This window comes from Bos taurus, chromosome 14 (genome assembly GCF_002263795.3).
Source record: "Bos taurus isolate L1 Dominette 01449 registration number 42190680 breed Hereford chromosome 14, ARS-UCD2.0, whole genome shotgun sequence".
Lineage (NCBI taxonomy): Eukaryota > Metazoa > Chordata > Mammalia > Artiodactyla > Bovidae > Bos > Bos taurus.
The window spans coordinates 16103717-16124415 of record NC_037341.1 but is presented as its reverse complement, the minus strand read 5'-3'; the positions used below and the strand labels follow the sequence as shown (position 1 = coordinate 16124415).

Below are 20699 nucleotides of genomic sequence, written 5' to 3'. Positions count from 1 at the left end.
GCCGGCTCATAGGCACATGCCCGTCAATGATGACTTGTATTAGGGGTCCCCAGTCCCCGGACTGCAGACTAGTACCAGTCCATGGTCTGTTAAGAACTGGGCCACACAGCAGGAGGTGAGCGGTGGGTGAGCAAGGGAAAGCCCCATCAATTACGTTACCACCTGAACCATCCCACCCCCCTACCACCCCCGTCCATCAAAATTTTTTCTTCCGCAAAACAGGTCCCTGGGGCCAAAAAGATTGGGGACCACTGCCCTACATGGTGAGTGTCTATCTGTGTGTGTGCATTGGTTGGCCATCAATTTCACATAAAATTCAGAGTTCCAGTTTCACTCGAAAAATCAGATCTGGTAGTACAGGGCCTCTACCTCCACAAATAGCTAGAATGTAGTAGTGGATGTTCAAGTTAGAAGAAGGTGTGAGACCTCAAGATTGCATGGTACCCCCTTCCCTCTGACCTGGCTCTTGTTGGTCATTTATTTGCCTAGTCCCTTCAGCATTTGAATATGTAATTCTGGGAATTTACTCAATACTGGGTCGTCTTGGGCCAGTGAGAGAATCTCTGCCACCTCGGCCTGCCAGGGCTGCATGTCACTACAGCCAGTGAAGGTCATCTTGTTGAGACTGAAAGGCTGACACATGCCTGCTCCTTCTGATTACCAGCTCCAGATTCACACTCTCGCACAAGGATGTCTGATTGGTGAGGCTGAGGTCACATGCTCATGCCTCAGCTGCAAAGGCAGCTGGGAAGAGGCATCTTGGCATTTGTAACTTCCTTGATGGCAGGTGGACTCTGCCTCCAGCAAGATTAATAAAATGTTTAGAAGCCGAGCAGCCAAATGAATGACAAATGTCCACCAGAAAGGGGTTGGCCATCTAATTGTGGCATGTTTACCAATGGGGTATATGGATGATTTCACGTCAAACACAAAATCTTTGCTTTGATGTGTGTGTTAGTCATTCATTCATGTTCAACTCTTTGCGACCCCATGGACTGTAACCCACCAGGCTCCTCTGTCCATGAGATTCTCCAGGCAGGAATGCTGGAGTGGGTTGCCATTTCCTATTCCAGTGTGTGGTGACAGCGTGGCATTATTTTATGTGCATTGGGAAAATACAGTACAGTTAAGACATCAAACAGCAAAGGACAGGAAAAGTTTATAAAGAGTATGGAGTGTGACGATTTAAAGAAAAATGTAAACAGTAGTTAAGGTTTAATTACTTTATTTTAAGTAGTTAAAAATCTAAACAGTAGTTTGGATGATATTGGAAATAATAAAATTATTATTCAAATGACTGCCTTTTTGGAAATTAGATAAATACAAATCTCTATATTTTGCCTTGTTCCAAGTAATGATGATAGTGATGATGATGATAAAATTGATACTAATAAATCAAAATTGTACATTTATTTAGCATTCTGGGTAAGACTCTGTTCTAAAAACTTTCCATTTGTTTGCTTACTTACACATCATATCAACTTTATGAGATAGTTACTATTATTTTCCCAATATTACAGATAGGGGACTTAAGGCCCAAAAGGGTTAAACAATGGGAGTTTACTCAGTAAATAGTCAAATGAGGATCTGAATTCAGGCCACTGCTGTCTACCTGATGACTGTGTGATTTGGGGTGGATTCCTATACAGTGATTGCACCAAAAAGCTGCAGAACTGATCTAGGATTTGGAGTCAGAAATTTGGGGATGAGTGCTTTTAGAGTACTCATGTTCATGCCACAGAGACTGCTCAGCCTTGGTACTATTGATCTTTTGAGCAAGTAGCTATTGTGTGTATGTGAGAAGCTGTCCTATGCATTTTAGGGCAGCATTTCAGGCTTTCCCCCACTAGATGCCAGTATATCTTCTTCAGCTGTGACAACCAAACATGTCTCCAGACATTTTCCAGTGTCCCCTGGAGGCAACGTTGCCCCTAGTTGAAAACTCCTGGCCTAGAGAATTCTGAAGTCTCTCAGCGAGAAGCCTGGGAATAATGACCAACGTGATGAAATGCTGTGACTAAGTTGCCCTGGCATGTTTTTCCTGGGTATTCTTCCACAGTATCATGTCATTATTCGTTAATAGCAGGTGTGTCTCGTCTCTCATATCAGAAGCGAATACACAGTACCAGCCTGTGCCAGCTATTGGTTTTTAATGCAGTAGGTGGTGAATCTTTAACTTTGTGGTTTACGTGTAAAATGAACAACCAGCTTCTCCTTTTCTAGAAGCCAGTGGCTGTACACTTGGCAAGAAATGACAAGTGAACTCAATCTTTTAAAATATTTAAGCCAGTTCCTGTTTCTTTCCTTGATTTGTTGTTTGGTCACGTCAAGAATTTGTGTGTGTGTGTGAGAGAGGGTGTTCTATGTAAAAATAGGACAGACTATAAATTAGGTCCATTCTCTGTATTTGAATATGGTTGTTAGGATTTTCAGGACGATGATCAATACTACATTCATGATGTAATCAGTTCAGTTCAGTTCAGTCGCTCAGTCGTGTCCGACTCTTTGCGACCCCGTGAATCGCAGTACGCCAGGCCTCCCTGTCCATCACCAACTCCCAGAGTTCACCTAGACTCACGTCCATCGAGTCAATGATGCCATCCAGCCGTCTCATCCTCTGTCGTCCCCTTCTCCTCCTGCCCCCAATCCTTCCCAGCATCAGAGTCTTTTCCAATGAGTCCACTCTTTGCATGAGGTGGCCAAAGTAATAATACATCGTAAAACATTGAAGAGCTATGAAAGGACAAATCATCTCTCAGGTGGGGCTTTCTGGTCATTAAATCTTACTAGACACCAGAATCTAGCAATAGCATCATCTATGTGTCCGACTATCGTCGTGTCCGACTCTTTGCAACCCCGTGGACTGTAGCCCACCATGCGCCTCCGTCCATGGGATTCTCCAGGCAAGAATACTGGAGTGGGTTGCCATTTCCTTCTCCAAGCATCATCTAATTCTTTTTATTTTACTGTGCCTTGGCCTCCATGGCCTCTCCCATAGCATTCTCTGCCAGCCAAAACCTTCCTTCCAATCCCTTCAGATCTATTCAAGCATCAAAGCCCAGCAAAAGTCACCTCCTCCATGATTGCCTCCAGAAGCTGTAATCAGAAGAGCCACTTCCTTCCCCTGGCCCCACATGTTATCTTTTCCCCATCTTTGTATTCTTTATATTCCATCCAATTAAGTGAGGGACTAGCCTTCCAGTTCAGTCTTGCTCCTTATCTCTTCTGTGCAGAAGTAAGTGAGCTCAAATTAAAGTTGGCAGTTATTTCGGGATTGAGAAGGTTCATACATGACCATTCATATCGACAAATACTGAAGCTGCCTTATTTTTGAAGGTGGATCAGTTCATCCTGACACTCTCACCCCACTGGGTAGTATGTGTGCAGGGGGTAGGGTCTTAAATCTACCAGTTAAGATACTCTTCTTTAAAAAAATTAAAGTATAGTTGATTTATGATAGTGCTAATTTCAGGTATATATTACTCCTGATTTGGTCTCTTTCTGTTTAAATGCAGCCATCTGACACGGGCTACGGTTTATATTCAGTGACCCTCCACCTGGAATATTTCGTCTTCCTATTCCATTTCTCCTCAAGATATGCCAATAGGAACTAAAATAAAAATAATTCAGGAAATTCTTTCTCAACAAAACTTGTTTTTCAAGACTGTTGTCTTATTTGGACTCAAAAATCCCATTTTTAAAAATTTCAAAAAAAAGGAATTTTGACTTTCTTTGTAATCATCCTTATTTGCTCAAAGGCAAATGGATGATCTTGACTTTTTGATTAATTTTTTTCCCAAATTTTGCTTTCCTGGGCCTACCTTTCACCAGATACCTGATTCAGTAATATCTTCTAAAAGAAAAAGAAAGAAAGAAATTACTATACATTGAGGCTATACAAATTCTAAGATGGTATGGTCACTAATGACATTGAATTAAATCTTTGCAAATGTTTAAAGAAAGAGAATTTACTTCTGTAAAGTGAGAGAACAAATGCTTACATAGACCTGGGCCAAGAAAGAACCAATTTCCATTTTTCCTGGTATCAGCTATAATGGGAACCAAGAAAGCATCCTATCTCACACTGAGATCTCATTTACAGAGGTCATGAAACACTCATATTATACTTAATTTGATCCTTGATCACAGATCATACTAGAAGACAAACTTGTATTTCTCGTTGGACAGTTAGATTACGTGTTGCTCAAAGTGTAAAGTTTGAGTGACACAGTGTAGAAGGAAACAAAAATATTCCATTTCAGCCAAGTTCTAAGCCATTGTGACAATATGCCCAAATAAGCTAAAAGATTTGAGATGGACACATACCATATATGTAACACAAACTCAGATAATTTCCATATTAGTCCAATAGCAAGAAATTCTTCATTTATCTCATGTTTCTCCCAATGGCTATCAAGGGGTAGAGAAATTATTTCCCTGATCTTGTTTGTTCAGTTGCTAAGTTGTGTCCACTCTTTGTGACCCCATGGACTGTAGCCAACCAGGCTTCTCTGTCCATGAGATTTTCCAGGCAAGAATACTGGAGTGGGTATGTTGAATGATGCCTGCTTATTTCTTGTATGGAAAAGTCTATTATGGGGGGATTATTTTGTGTATGAAAATATTTTTATTATAATTGGGCATGGGATTACTGAACTATAGAGTTAGAATGGACATTAGAAGTCATCTTTTTTAGCCTCTTCATTCAACAAATTTATTCTAACATGTGCTTTGGGCCTGAGGCCCAAAGAGGCCTGAGAAGTGGTTGTCAACATTGTGCTTTGAGTCACCAGGGAATATTTTTAAAAAACATGCATTTCCTGGGCTCCAGCTGAGGAATTCTGATACAATTGCTCTGGTGTGAGGTCTGGATGTTGGTAAATGTAAAAGACTTCTCAGGTGATTTTTCATGCTCATAAAACTACCCTCTCCCTCCATTAAAAAATGACATTAAAATGTTTATTCTGTATCTTATACACTTACTTAATTTGATAAAGGGAGAAAAATGAGAGAAACTCTCTAGATACTTCCTCATTTCTATCAGCTTTTATAATCTTGTCCCTTTTACCTCTAGAATTATTTTTGCAGCTAGTCCAACCTGTTTGGGGCTTCCCAGGGGGCACAGTGGTAAAGAATCCACCTGCCAATGCAGGAGACGCAAGAAATACATGTTCGATCCCTGAGTTGGGATGATCCCCTGGAGTAGAAAATGGCAACCCACTCCAGTACTCTTGCCTGGGAAATCTCATGGACAGAGGAGCCTGGCGGGCTGTAATCCATGAGATCACAAAGAGTTAGACAGGAGTGTACACACAGACCAAACTCTTAAAAAAAAAAAAAAAGTTGAATGCCTACTGAGAAATTCACGAATTCTATTCACTTGACATGTGATTTTATTCCCCATCATGGATATTGTCAAAGTATTTTCAATGAAGGATAAACTGTACCTTGTAGCTGACTGACGTTACCATGTCTACCCGAGGTACCAAGGAACACAAAACCTGAGGCTTAGTGGTGACCTTGAGACTGTACAACCCTCAACTGGACCGCTGCTCAGCAATCCGAAGTCCATCAGTTTCCAAGGAAGTATTTGGTGCTATCAGATACTGGAGCAAATTAGAGAAAGAATTGCAGGAACTTTAAGGCCTGAGAGAATGGTTTGCATAAAAGTCAACCGTCAGAAATGCGGAAGTATAGAAATTGGAGGTTGTAGGTGTAGAAATGTTGTGTGAGATCAGCCCCTAGTGGGCACCTTAATGATTACAATTGTTCAGCCCTGGAGTCGAGATGACGTGGCTTGATGCTGGAACAGTATTCATGGCCACTTCAGACCACAAATATTCTAAACACAGACTGCAGATGGCAGAAATATAACATTCTCTTTTTTATATATAAACATATAATATTAATCTTTCACAGGGTATACGGTAAAGGATCTCCGTGCTTCTCTCTAAAACAGACAGCTCTTGTTTTCCATCACTTGTAGAAGAGAATGCAGAGAACAGTGGTCCCATATGATGGTGCTTCTTCCTACCTCTCCATCCTCACCCCCTGATTCTTCAGTGTTCCATTCACAGTGTCAGGACGAGAAGGTTTTCAGGCAGAGAAGGAGGAAAAGCATTCTAGACAGGGACATTCTGCATGCAAAGACCCAAAGGGAGTAAGCGGCATGGCATGTTTAGGGAATTCTAAATGTCTTGGTATTTCTGAAGTCTATAGTGCAGATGAGGGTGGACAGCTGGGTTTTCAAGTCTAGCGTTCATTTCCTTCACTTACCACTTGCCACAGAGACAAGGTTAAAGAAGTACTTCTCTACCCTGAGATAACGTACAAGTGAGATGGTTGTCGCAACTGACAGCTTCCTATCGGAGGCAGGGGTGATGGAGAAATCCTACGTTCTGTCTCAGCCGGGAAGCCTGTCCTCAGCTTCACTGACTGCTGTGGGAATGCGGGTCTAATGCTCTGGGATTTACCATATTTTCAAGAGAATCCCCAAATCCGTTTTTTTTTAAAAATGGGATTTCTACTCCCTAGGCCATATTTATTCATTTATTCAATACTAAGTGCTGTTCTAAGCCTGAGGACACGGCTGAAAACAAAGCAGATAGAAGCTCCCACCTCTGGGGTGCTTCAAGTTCTAATTGAGGAGACAATTTTTAAAACTAAGAAAATTATTAAATATATTAAATGATAATAAATGTTATGGAGAAAAATAATGTAAAAGGTGGCTGAGGAGGGCTGGAGATTGTTTGTTATCTATTTAATTTATTTACTTTGGTTGAGTGACCACTCATAGGGCCTAGGTCTTTTCAGCCTCTGCTTGTTTATTTTTTTAATTTATTTTTGATTGGCAGATAATTAAATGCTTTACAATGTTGTGTTGGCTTCTGCTGTACAATGTGAACGAGCCGTAAGTATACATAGATCCCCTTCCTCTTGAGTCTCCCTCCCACCTCCATCCCCATCCCTCCTCCCCCAGCTTATCACAGAGCACCAAGCAGAGCTCTCTGTGCTATGCAGCAGCCTCCTACTAGCTGTCTATTTTGCACATGATCATCAGTCCTGCTCTCTCAGTTTGTCCCACTCCCTCCTTCCCTCACTGTGTCCACAAGTCGGTTCTCTACATCTGCATCTCTATTCCTGCCCCGCAAATGGGTTCATCAGCAGTGTTACAATCTTAAACAGCGTGGTTGGGGGAAGACTTAACCAAAAAGGTGATATGGGAGAACTCAGATGTCACATAACTTATTCACTCATTCAGTGTATTCAGTGGCATTTATTGAGCGCTTCCTATGTGTGAGGCATGAATCTACATATTGGGGATAGACTCACGAACAAGACAGACAAGCTTCTTTCTTTCACAGAGATTATATTCTTGCTGGGGAGACAGACACTAAACAAGAAATCACACAAAATAATGTCAAAATAGCAATTCTTTGCAACAAAGGAATAAACCAAGATAATACTTTGGAGAGAGAAGGGGGAGAAGTGGCTAGGTTGGACAGAGAAGTTTTCGAAGGTCACTCTAAGTGACAGTGGGTGGAATGAAGGGAACCTGCTGCACAGAGGTCTGGGGAAAGGCATTCAAGGTCAAGGGGACAGCAAGGGCAAAACCTGTGGGGTGGGAACCAGCTAGGCCAGGGGTGAGGCCTTGGTTCATGGAACAGAACAAAGCACATTCAGAAGGCAAAACCACGGCCAAGGCCAGGCTCAGAAAGAACTGTGAAGCAGAAAATGTTCACAGCGACTTCCTCTTTCCTTTCTTTAGCTACCTTGTCCTCCTCTACTGGTGGTTCCCTGGCCTCATTGAATCCTCGGGGTGTTTCTCTTCCAGACTGCTGCTGCTGCTGCTAAGTCGCTTCAGTCGTGTCCGACTCTGTGCGACCCCATAGACCACAGCCCACCACGCTCCCCCGTCCTGGGATTCTCCAGGCAAGAACACTGGAGTGGGTTGCCATTTCCTTCTCTGATGCATTAAAGTGAAAAGGGAAAGTGAAGTCGCTCAGTCATGTCCAACTCTTCGAGATCCCATGGACTGCAACCTGCCAGGCTCCTCCATCCATGGGATTTTCCAGGCAAGAGTACTGGACTGCCTCTCAGAAAAATACATGATAGGGACTTCCTTGGTGGTTCAGTGGTTATGAATCCACTCTCCAGTGCAGGGGACGTGGGTTCGATCTCTGGTCAGGGAACAAAGCTCCCACAGGCTATGGGGCAACTAAGTCACTGAGCCTGCACATCACAACTAGAACAAAGCTGACACGTGGCAATGAAGACTTGAAGCTGACAATAAATAAGTAAATAGATAAGTAAATATATATATATATATATATTTAAAAAGATGTAATAGCTTGTCTATAATAAAAAATGATAAGGCTAAAGAGGTTTTATTCCCACTAAGAGTATTTATGTGCGCCTGTGTACTCAGTCATGTCCAACTCTTTGCACCCTATGAACTGTAGCCCACCAGGCTCCTTCCTTCATGGGATTCTTCAGACAAGAATACTGGAGTGGGTTGCCATTGCCTCCTCCAGGGGCTCTTCCCAACCCAGGGGTTGAACCCATAGTCTCTTGCATCTCCTGCATTGGCAGGCAGATTCTTTACCACTGTGCCACCTGGGAAGTTCCAAGGGTATTTATGCTGCTGCTAAGTCACTTCAGTCATGTCCAACTCTGTGGGACCCCATAGACGACAGCCCACCAGGCTCCCCCGTCCCTGGGATTCTCCAGGCAAGAACACTGGAGTGGGTTGCCATTTCCTTCTCCAATGCATGAAAGTGAAAAGTCAAAGTGAAGTCGCTCAGTCGTGTCCGACTCTTAGCGACCCCATGGACTGCAGCCCACCAGGCTCCACGGTCCGTGGGATTTTCCAGGCAAGAGTACTGGAGTGGGGTGCCATTGCCTTCTCCAAAGGGTATTTATACTTCAACTAAAACGATTTAATTATAAAATTTGATGCATCAGCTGTTTGAGTGTTGGAGTACTTGATTGGTGTGGGAGGATATTAATTTCCTATGGATGTGGTAACAAATTATTGCAAATGTAGTGGCATAAAACAACACAAAAGCATTATCTTTAGAGTTCTGGAGATTAGAAGTCCAAAATGAGTTGGCAGGGCTAGGATCTTTTTGGAAGCTTTGGCGGAGAATCTGTTTTTCTTTTCCAGATCCAAGAAGGTGTCCGTGTTCCTTGCCCTGTGGCTCTGTGTCACTCCATCCTCTCCTTCAGTTGTCACATCTTCATCTCTGACTCTGGCTTTCCCACCTCTCTCTCCTAAGGACCCTGGGATTACATTGAGCCTGCTCGGATAATCGGGGATAATCCCCCATCTCAAGATCCTTCACTTAATCACATCAGCAAAGTCCCTTCTGCCTCGTGAGGTTAACATATTCTCAGGTTCCAGGGATTGAGACATGGACATTTGGGGAGTCATTAATCTACCGGCCACAGGGAGTAACATTCTGGAGACCATGAAATTAGACCACCAGATAACTCCCCACTTCCAGGTCGTTTCTGCTCCTTATTTTTGTTGAAGTTGTGGGAATGAAGTAGTTCTGTAGTCTTTCTGAAGGGCAGCTGCTCAAGACACCTGAGTAATATTCCTTAGTCCACATTGGTAAAGTCAGAGAAGACTGAATCTCATTGCACTTGTAATTTTAAACATATTGTTTACCCATAAGGTTAATTTGAATGGTAGCTTCTGGGATGGGGCTTCCAATACTCTGCAGTTTCTGACCTCTGAAACTTGAATAGCAAAGCCCTACTGAAGCAGAAATGACCGGAGGCCTGAGTCAAGGACCTAAAAGGATGGACATTACAGTTTACCAAGGCTCCATGGGGACTTACCTGATGGTCCACTGGCTGAGTCTGAGTTCCCAACGCAGGGGGCCTGGGTTTGATCTCTGGTTGGGGAACTAGATCCCATATGCCACTAGCAACCAAGAGTTCACATGCTGCAACTAAAAAAAGATCCTACGTGGTGCAATTAAGAAGACCCAGTGCATGCCTGCATGCTCAGTTGCTTCAGTCATGTCCGACTCTCGACTCTTTGTGACCCTATGGACTGCAGCCTGCCAGTCTCCTCTGTCCATAGTGTTCTCTAGGCAAGAATACTGCGGTGGGTTGCCACTTCCTCCTCCAGGGGATCTTCCTGACTCAAGGATGGAACCTGTGTCTCCTGCATCTCCTCCACTGGCAGGCTGATTCTTTACCACTACACTACCTGAGAAGCCCATTTGTTTCTACTCATCAGACATAATGAGGTCCCTGCTATGTGTTGGACTGGCCAGCTGCTGAGCTGTGCCCTAGGCATCATAAAACTTTCCAAGTTATATATCTGGCATGTGTGTAATAGAATATTATTTAAAACCATTGTTTAAAACTGAAATGTAGTCACAAAAATACTGAACTGGTCTATGGCTACTTGCCAGTAACAAAGGTCATGAATTTGCTAAGCCAGCGTAACAAATTCTGGACAAAAGTGTTCACAAAGATCTTCCCAACAGAATTGAAATTAAGATAGGCTGAATTTCTGCCTTTTAAAGCGACTATGGAGACATGTGTAAGGAGCAGAGCAGCTGTATGCAAGAATGTTTATCTTAGATTCCCTCCCAGCCTCTCCCACATCAGCACCAGCTATTTAACATTCCCTGAAGTCCTACAATGTAAGAATCTGGACCTTTGTGGGAACTGCTTGGTGGTCCAGTGGTTAGGACTCTGCCACTCACTGCTGAGGACACAGGTTCAGTCCCTGGTGGGGGAACTAAGATCCTGCAAGCTGCAGGGCAGTCCACAAAACAAAACGAGCATTTGGACCTTTGAAGGAGCTGCTGCTGCTAAGTCGCGGCAGTCGTGTCCGACTCTGTGCGACCCCACAGACAGCAGCCCACCAGGCTCCCCCGTCCCTGGGATTCTCCAGGCAAGAACACTGGAGTGGGTTGCCATTTCCTTCTCCAATGCATGAAAGTGAAAAGTGAAAGTGAAGTCGTTCAGTAGTGTCCGACTCTTAGCGACCCCATGGACTATAGCCAACAGGCTCCTCGGTCCATGGGATTTTCCAGGCAAGAGTACTGGAGTGGGGTGCCATTGCCTTCTCCGCTTTGAAGGAGAGCCCAGTTGTTTCTCTTGCACAAGATGCAACAACTACCAGTTGGAGATGAAGGATCACTAGCCCTTTGCTCTACCACTCCACTGTGGGGACAGCTGACTTACACATTCCTTCATGAGCTTGGACCCCTTTCCCCTGGCCTCGGTTCAGGGTTGGCTATTGGGGGGCCCCCTGGACCTCACCGCTCTTGTACTTTTTAAAGTCGGCTATGGCCCCCATCCCAAGTCGTTCCTTCTAGGTATCCCACCCGAGTGCCTGTAGCCACCTGCTCCAGGGCCACCGGGGCTCACATTTGGGGAAAGTGGGTCATCCATCACTGGCACTACAAACTCAAATGATTCATCCAGAGACTAAGAGGGATACGGGGCGCGCGGACAGGGAGTCACTATCCGGGTACCACCGGCTCCACCTGCCTGGTCCACTCGCGTGCAGGGGGCTGAGCAGCAGGCCAGCCCCGGCCCCGCCCCTCGGCCCCGCTCCGAGCGGAAGTGACGCACACCCTAAGCCATTTCCGGCCAGCCTGAAACTAGGAAGAAACTTGGAGCCGCCGAGGTGTCCGGCCGCCCCTTTCCACTGCTTCCGTGCCCCGTGGCCCGGGCCGCGCCGAGCTGTCGGGAGCCCAGGCCATGGGGCAGCCCGGGCCGTCCGCAGTGTGAGGCGCGGGGCCTCCCGCGGGCTCCCCGGACTGGCCGAGGGCGGGCAGGCGGGAGGCGTCGTTCCAGCGGCGGTCCCGGCCGCTGCCGCCCGCCCAGGCTCCCGGCATCATGAACATAGACGTGGAGTTCCACATCCGGCACAACTACCCGTGGAGCAAGCTGCCGGCCAACGTGAGGCAGGTACGGAAGCTGGGGACACCGTCCCGCCCCGCCGCCAACTGCTCGCGCGCCTCTGAGCTCCCTCCCGGCCTTGCCCCCTCTAAGGGTCTGGATTTAACCGATCCCAAACCCGCGGCTGGGGAGGGGGTGGCCCTGGGGCCACAAGGGCAGGATGGGGCTGTTGCGAAATGGGATGGAATGGTGTCCACTGGACTCGCCTGGCGCCTTCGCACGCGGTCTTCGTTTCACCAGGCACTGGGCTAGACACCTTCGAAACAAATTTGAAACACAGCTCCTGATCTTCAGAACTTGGGGATGGTGGCAAAGGGACGAGAAACAAATGACTGCGTTACAGGCTGATAGCTGCTCACACGAACCAGCATCATAGTGTAGGGGCGCGCACAGAGGAGGGACTCAGAAACTGTCAATGGAGTATCAGGAGGATGTGTAGGAGAGGCATTTAAAACGGGTTTTAAAAGACAAATAAGAGATAGCTAGAAAAGAGGGGGATTAAAGATTTTCCAACGAGAGAGGTCATTTTAAAAAAGCTTAGATGAGTGAAAGCGTGCTTTCACAATCTGGAGGTGGGGCTTGGTTAGTGATTGGGGGTGGGAGCTGTCAGGGCCGGATTTTGAAGAGCTTTCCTACTTTCTTTTGTTGGACTTGAGCCTCCCGACGAGGTGGGTTTATTAGAGATGGTGCAACAAGAGAGTGACAAGGAGGTTTGGCCTTTTCCCCCTCAGAAGTAGTTCTCAAATGCTTGAGAGTCATTTTGACTCCGTTTTGCAGATATCTGTTGAAGACCTGCTATGTACTATGCCTTGTTTGAGGTGCGAGTAATTTGCAGCAGTCAACACAAGGAAAGTCCTGTCTTCATGGAGCTTACATTTTAGAAAAGAAAGACAGTAAACGATTGAGTAAATACATGATATGGCGAGTGGTGGTGAAGCTTACGAAGGGAGCTGTGAGTGCTGTATAGAAAGTACTGTTTTTTTCTGGTCAGTGGTTGACCTTCAAGTTCCCACCATTTTACTCGGTTGGGAGTGAAATTCTGTTTTCCACTGGTTCTGAACACTGGCATATTTGGAGGGTTTGGGATGGTGGTGGTGATGGTATACAGATTATTACTTTGCCGCAGCTCTCAGCTTGGGGTCTTAGTTCCAGGAAATGAATAATTTAAGGTTCTGGCAGTGTATCATGTGGCAGAGAAAATGCTTTCACTTCAAGATACCAAAAACACAAGAAAGTGGAAAGATAAATTTAAGGAACTCCGAATTCTTGGGTGGCAGTGGCTGCCCTTGTGACATTAATCTTGAACAGCAAGAAGAAAGCTCTAAACCTGGAGGAAAGCGCCAGAAAGCTCTAAACCTTCTCTTGTTAAGCTTGAATGAGGGCCTTGATGGACACTTTGTGTTTTTAGAGTTTTGTGGCATATGGCAAGACAACTGGAAGAACCAGTAAGCCTTTGTTTCCATGTTTACTCTTCCTTTCACAAAAATAAATGTAGCTTAATAGACAAGAGATGGATGATTCCATTATGTCCGACAGAAATAATCGATCCTAATTAGTGTTGGCAAAGCTTTTCTAAACCTTAGTCACAACTATTAAAAATAATCTCCAAACAGTGTTACAATCTGGTACAAACATGACATTAAATTAAAACTTCTTTTGGTAACATCAATTAAAAGAATTGATATTTTAGCTTAGGATAAAGCTTCCACTTGTCGAAGGTGTTGGAAAACCCCTCTGTACAAGTTACTTCATGGACTTAGCCTTGCTCTGTTTTCCTATGTTAGGCTCTACCTTGTTTTACTACATCAGCTTTCTCTCTGGTCTCTTGCCTTCAGAAAAAGACCCTCCTATCCATTCCTCATCCTATACTGGGGTGAGGTTTTTAAAATGCAAACCCAGCCCTTTTACCACTTGTCGCCAAAGATTACTTGTTGCTTCTTGAATCCAGATGTTAACTCCTCCAGGACGGTTTCCCCGACCTAAATCTAGAGTAGATGACCCCCAGCACTGTATTTCTTGTCTATAGGGCTGTAGTTGTCTTCCAGTAAATATTTCTGGAGTGAAGGAATGATAGCATCAGTTTGAGATTTTTTTCCTGGAGCTAAAGTCAGTTTAAAAGTGGGGAATAGTCTGTGTGTGAAAAGAATTTGGGTTTGGTTTTTTTTTTTGGTGTTAACAGATACTAAGTACTTTGATAAGAGTTTCCAGTAAGTTTTGAGGTGTTTAATTTGGAAGATATTCATTTCTGAAAGTTGGGGGAAGGTGATTCAGATTTTTTTTTTTAATTTTTAAAAATGTATTACATTTTTTTTGATGTAAATCAGATGAAAGGTTTTTTTACTTGGTGTGAGCTATACTAGACTTCCAAGAATATATTAAAAAGTTGTGGATCACACCATTGTTTGAGGATTTGCGGGGTGGGGGGGGTGGATTTTTGAGGATTTGAGGATTACTGGTAAAACTATAGGTTTACCAGTATTCATTGTTCAAAACAATTCATAGTTGTTTTATTTGAAGGGAGATTTTATGATGTGATTCTGTGTGATCCAAGGAGGGTCAATTAAAAAAAAATACTATGTACTTCTATGAGGGGGGTGCATATTGGGACAGGATTTGTGGAGCAAAAGCTTTAGGAAAAAATGCTTTATGCTAATCTGATGCACAGTGGATGTTTTGCAGCCAGTTTCTGTGGCACTCCATCTGTTACAGTTCCTTTTATATGCGGCCCAGCTTCATTCGTCAGACCTGGTTGGAGTTTCTGCAGGGTCAGCACTGTCTCAGAGGAAAATGACCTTTCTTTATTTGCCTCCTGTAGAGGCAACAGTGTTTTAAAATGTGAATGATGGGAAATTTGGGGTAGGAGTGGAAGAGAAGGCAAAGAATCTTTGTGAACATAGCAGTTAATATTTTAGGTACCAGGGTAGTGAAGAATAGAATCAGCTTTTAATGTAGCTTTTAGTTATTTGTGCGTGCACACATGTATTGATCAGAACCAGTCATCACTTAATGACTATGGCAAAGACTTAGATGTTTAATAGCTCTGTTCTCTAATTAGCTTACAAATAACAGGGCCCTTGTATTTTGTGTAAGTGGTTTGATTTACACTTTTTATCCTGGAGTTAACCAGGAACAGAATTTTAAAGATGGTTGTAAGTTAGGTTAAATTAAGGGGCTTATTTTGAAACAGAAGAGCAAATCCTCAAGTTTGAGAGTTGCTAAGATTTTAGCAGATTGTCTGCTATGTGAGTGAGTGAGTGTGTGTATGTGTGTTTTGTCTTCCTTGAGGATTTAGCAGTAGAGCTAGAGGAGATCCTTTAAAAGTTTTATAGAAAGCCTGGTATTTTGAATCCCCTAAATATCTTCAGTCCTGAGCTTGACTTTGGGGCTGCATCAGAGATGGGAGAGCAGTTTCTCTGTGATAAGCTTTAACTTCTAACTACCTATAATGTTAAAGTGGATGAAAATAATGTAAGCACATACATTTCAGCATTTTAGTTTCCTCACGTTATGTCCCTTTTTTCTTAAATAGTTTTTCTTAAATAGAACCACCAATAGTTCCAGTTATGTACCAGTTAGATGTGTTTCATCTGTCTTATGAAGATGGCCTTAAATAAAAGTATGTATGTGGACATTTACCTTGGCTGTCAAAAACCTACGACTTAGAAGTATAGTAACTGAATCCTCTAATCTTTTCTGTCATTAATCTCTTCAGTTCAGTAGTTCAGTCGTGTCTGACTGTTTGCGACCTCATGGATTGCACCACACCAGGCCTCCCTGTCCATCACCAACTCCCAGAGGTTGCTCAAACTCATGTCCATCAAGTTGGTGATTCCATCCAACCATCTCATCCTCTGTTGTCCCCTTCTCCTCCTGCCTTCAATCTTTCCCAGCATTGGGGTCTTTTCCAGTGAGTCAGTTCTTTGCATCAGGTGGCCAAAGTGTTGGAGTTTCAGCTTCAGCATCAGTTCTTCCAATGAATATTCCATTAATCTCTTAAGGTTTTTTTTTTTTTTTATAGTATATTGGAAAGATCATGGCTAATAATTAGAAGGGGGATAACAGTCACATCGGAGAAGGCAATGGCACCCCACTCCAGTACTTCTGCCTGGAAAATCCCATGGACAGAGGAGCCTGGTGGGCTGCAGTCCATGGGGTCGCTGAGGGTCGGACACTACTGAGCGACTTCACTTTCACTTTTCACTTTATGCATTGGAGAAGGAAATGGCAACCCACTCCAGTGTTCTTGCCTGGAGAATCCCAGGGACGGAGGAGCCTGGTGGGCTGCCGTCTATGGGGTCACACACAGTCGGACACGACTGAAGTGACTTAGCAGTAGCAGCAGTCACATATTAAATGTAGTTTATGGTCTCACATTGAGTGTAATGTTAACTCTAATCAGACCAGCTTACACTTTGCTTTCATGAAAAACCAATTTTGAACTTAAAACACTAAGTTCACAGAAAGTATTTTGCTCATTAAAAAATATATTGGAAATTTAGACAACTCTATTTTCCAGAATTGTCTAAATGTTTTCTAATGAGACCATTAGATGACGTTTTTAAGAAATAATCTTATTTAGAGGTACATTTAAAATATATATTCCTCAGAAATCTTAATTTTTAATAATCATAGCCTTCAACTGCAAGTAGTTATCAGACAGGGATCTGTTCCTAGTGGCCATTCTTAAATTTTAAAAAAATGTAGGTGCAAGAAACCATCCATCCTCATTCACACAAATTGGAAACCGGCAAGAAGGAAATGTTTTATTAGTAAAATTTAGTTTTTTGTTAACTTAAGTGCAGTTATGCTCTCTGACTGCTCTTTATATATAAAATACTTTAGATAGTGTCATTAAATCCTTTTAGAAAGGCAGACTGAAGATAAACATATTTTTTTTTTTTTTTGCTCTAATACCATTGCAGAAAAGTTTGTATGATAAAATTTAAGAAAACCTTTACTCAGTTCTTGAACTTAGAGATTCCAGGATAAAATTGGGGGGCATGGTATTGAAATTTTAAGGAGGGAGAGTACTTTGGTTTAGTTATTTAAAATCTATTTGAATTTTTTTTTTTTAGAGTCTTGGAAATTCACAGAGAGAATATGAGAAGCAGGTTGTCCTGTACAGTATCCGCAATCAGTTACGATATAGAAATAACTTAGGTAAGTAGAGCCATTTTTACATTGAGATAGAATTGACTGTTGCAGAGTTATCATTTTCATAAATCTCTCCTGTCTTTTCACCATATTTCATAGTACTGAAATCGTTTCATGTACAGACTTTATGAAATTCTATAATGACCCATTACACTTAACAATAATTTGCATTAGCAAGTAGATTTTTCCTTCTAATTCCAGTGAAAATTATTTTCTAGAGTCTTGTTTATAGATTTATTTTACCTACAGAGTACTAATTTTGATTCAGATGTCCTCTTTTTTACTTTATGTAAGAAAATATGCCAGAAAGAATTGTATTACTTCTTGATTTTTGACTTTGAATTTTTTGTTTTGTTTTCTATAAATTTTCCAAATAATGTAACTTTAATGAAGCCTCTTTCTATAATAATTGGAACAAATTTTAAACATAATTGGCTCCATTTTTTTTTGAACTTCTCTGTTTTAGTGTTTGCCTTTTATTTGTCAGATTATTCTGTTGCCCTGCTGATCTTGCCTCCCATTTGTTGCTCTTATTTTAAACATAGTATTTCAGCAATAGGTTTTCTATGTGAAGTGTGTATTCTATGGAACTCAGAGGTCTTTTTACATTTAAAGCACAAAGACCAGCAGATAATTTTTTAAAATAGACTCGATTTCATAGAAAGCTGCCGTTCACATTGGCTATTTTGTAAAGTATCATAGTAAGGGATTGGATGGTTTATAGCTCGTTTTGTGGGGGGAGACATTCCATGCTCGTTTTCTTTGCTTTTTGATTTGTTAAGAATTACTTTTGTACTTATCTGTCCCATTGTACATTTTACTTATATTCTCTGAAATCTGTTTCTTGTGCTATAATTGTTTCTTTGTTCCAGCTTAGGTTGTTTTATTTGTTCTCTTCCAATTTACATATTTTTATTTTTAATTAATAGCTTGTAAAGAATTTAACATTGCATTGACTAGTAAGACGTCAAATAAAACTGGAGGATTTCCCTTTGTCTCCCAGTTAAGCATGTCAAGAAGGATGAACGCAAGTACTACGAGGAACTGTTGAAGTACAGTCGAGATCATCTCATGCTGTACCCTTACCATTTATCAGACATCATGGTGAAAGGCCTGAGGATAACACCGTTCTCATATTACACTGGGATCATGGAGGTGAGTTTATAGGGTATATGAATTAGGGGAGGGATGAGACTTCGTGTCACGGGCACTTTGTGGATGATGACCAGCTCTGTGGCACCCAGCCGCGGTGGACGTTGTTTCTGAACTGATAGTGTAGAAAGGACAGTTGTTTACAAGGTAACTGTTGTGCGACAAGTAGGTGTCCTTAGCAGTGTTTTCACAGTGGAAAAGTATCTGTTCTTATTCTGTGTTCTTGAAGATGTTGTTGACCCCTTGTGCTCTTGTAGGTTAATCTGTCATTTATGTTAGCACAGTTTGTACAAAATTCATTGCTTTTAATACGTGGTTAAGGTTGAAAATGTGGCTGACAGAATTGAACATTAAGCTTCGAAGCTTAATGTATTTAGCTATTTGCTAACTGTAGAAAGAATCATTGATGATATAGACTCAACATTATATAATGCATGGTTCAGAAGAATAGAAATATATTACTGGTCCTGGCTGCTAATCTTTCTGTGATTATTAACTTTTAGATGTTAGCCTTTTTCCAAAGGCAATGTTTAGGCTTGTGTTGAATAACGTTAAGTACTAGTTCATACACTGCTTTTAAGGGAGCTTTATGTAAAGATGGGCAGTATTTATCTGGTATTCATTGGTGATTTAATTCTGTTTGAGTGCTGCTGTTCTGGGCTCACTCGCCCCTTGAAGAGCAGAGGGCACATAGAACTGAAGAAGCTGGGCGCCTGCAGGATAAGGCTGCCTTCACAGGAGCTCCCTCTGTCTTCTTAAACCCCCTTTTCAAGGCACTGCTACCGCCCCGTGTCTCCTGTGTGTCCCTGTTTTGGAGGAAATACAAAGTAAAGGTTGAGGCCTGGCAGCTGAGTTCCTGCCAGTCTCTTTCCCTGGAACCAGTGCAGCATAAAGAAGGTGGCAGCTGAGCAGAATGTAGAATAGTTATTGCTGTCTCTCTGATTATTTTCCTGGTGTTGTCCACAGGTTTGGGGGAGATAACAGAGCGAGATTTTGTCCCAGTTTCCATTCATATGCTTGCTATTCTCTGGTTTCTGTTCTTAAACCATTGGGTATAACTCCTGGGTTGAAAATGGGTCTTATCCCCACAGTAAACAGCTGGTTTATTACTGGAGAAACAGATGAGGGTTGGAAGAAGCCAGATACTGACTTTGTCTGAGTTGCTGGTTGTGACTCGGAGGAGCAAAGACTACTTAGTCGTTGGGTTTTTGTTGGCAGTGCTGTGACGCATTGTCAGGCCTTCTCTTGGGATTCTCTCTTGCCCTGGGGTAGGAGTCTAGGATCAGGTTTGAACTGTGGAGAGCCTGCAACCCTGAGCTCGAAGGGAGGTATTCCTTGCATAGCCTCTGCAGGGCAGAGGTTGCCGGGCACCTGTCTGGGCTTCATAGCACTGTGAGGAACCCAGACCTGAAAGCCTGACCTTCAGTTATTAGACAGGAGGCCACGTGGTATGTGCCACTGTGTGACCTGTGTGCACTGCGTTGCCAGACTCTGATCTCAGTGTTTGGTGTAAGGACATTTTGCATTTAACATTTACTTTTTTTTTTCTTTTTAAAAGGACATTATGAACAGTGAGAAAAGTTATGATTCATTGCCCAATTTCACTGCTGCTGACTGTAAGTATTACTCTGAGCCAGGTAATGGTTAGTGTCTTTGCACATGTGTGCTCTATCTGTGTTGTAATGTGTGCATTTTAACATGAAAGATGACATAAGCAAGATTATTGATAATTTTATCAGGTGGTGTAAGTCAAGTGTGAGATTTAGTTTTAAATGTCTAAGGGAAGGATATTTTGGAGTGGCAAAATCCGACAAATGGGACTAGTCTTTTTCTAGAGAGTGAAGTTCCTTTTCATACTTGGGCTGTGGTGTATACTAAATGAGGAAGAAAATTCACTCACAGTATTTTTGCAGCACAATACATGGTTTTTACTAACAAAATTCGCTGCTTTTTTAAATTATACTTATTTTAATGAAGTGTGTCTATTTGAAATGTGACAGTTCTGTTGTGTTAAGAAGAAACTTTTGCTGAGAAGTACATTTTGACTTCCTGGAATTGGGAGGACTTCTGCTTTTAAAAAATTTTCTCATTTAGCATTGTCAAAAGTGTCAGCATGAATTTATCTCTCCCAATTGGTTTTCTTTTGTATTTGGTTGGACGACTTCTTTTTAATTTGATCCTAATTGTCAGTAATAATAACAAGGGGAACGAAAGTCAAAAGGTTTTTTCCTAGTAGACTTGTGTGTGTACTGACTTTTCAAGATGTATTAAATGATTTTAAAAGAAAGACTCTTTTAGGTCTAAGGCTTCTTGGCATAGGAAGAAACCAATACATTGATCTGATGAATCAGTGCAGATCATCAAAGGTAAGCTAGTTGTTTCTCTTTCTCATTTCTTATACCTCTTATCACATAGTCTTGTTAAATTTTTAAGTAGTAGAAATACTGAATTGTGATTTC

General features: G+C 42.4%; 1 protein-coding gene across 4 annotated transcripts in view; it reads left to right on the top strand.

Annotated features, from left to right (window-relative positions):
- The first annotated feature begins 11635 nt into the window (after nt 1–11635).
- FAM91A1 (family with sequence similarity 91 member A1) overlaps nt 11636–20699 on the top strand; it is a 44759-nt gene continuing 35695 nt past the window's right edge. For all 4 annotated transcript variants that reach the window (XR_009490464.1, XM_025002018.2, XM_005215397.5 and 1 more), the window contains exons 1-5: nt 11636–11943; nt 17010–17094; nt 18092–18243; nt 19799–19856; nt 20539–20606. Coding sequence is in view for 3 of the 4 variants with exons in the window: in XM_025002018.2 (XP_024857786.1) it covers nt 11872–11943; nt 17010–17094; nt 18092–18243; nt 19799–19856; nt 20539–20606 (435 nt within the window). In the remaining variant the exon portion in view is untranslated. The remainder of the gene's footprint in view (nt 11944–17009; nt 17095–18091; nt 18244–19798; nt 19857–20538; nt 20607–20699) is intronic.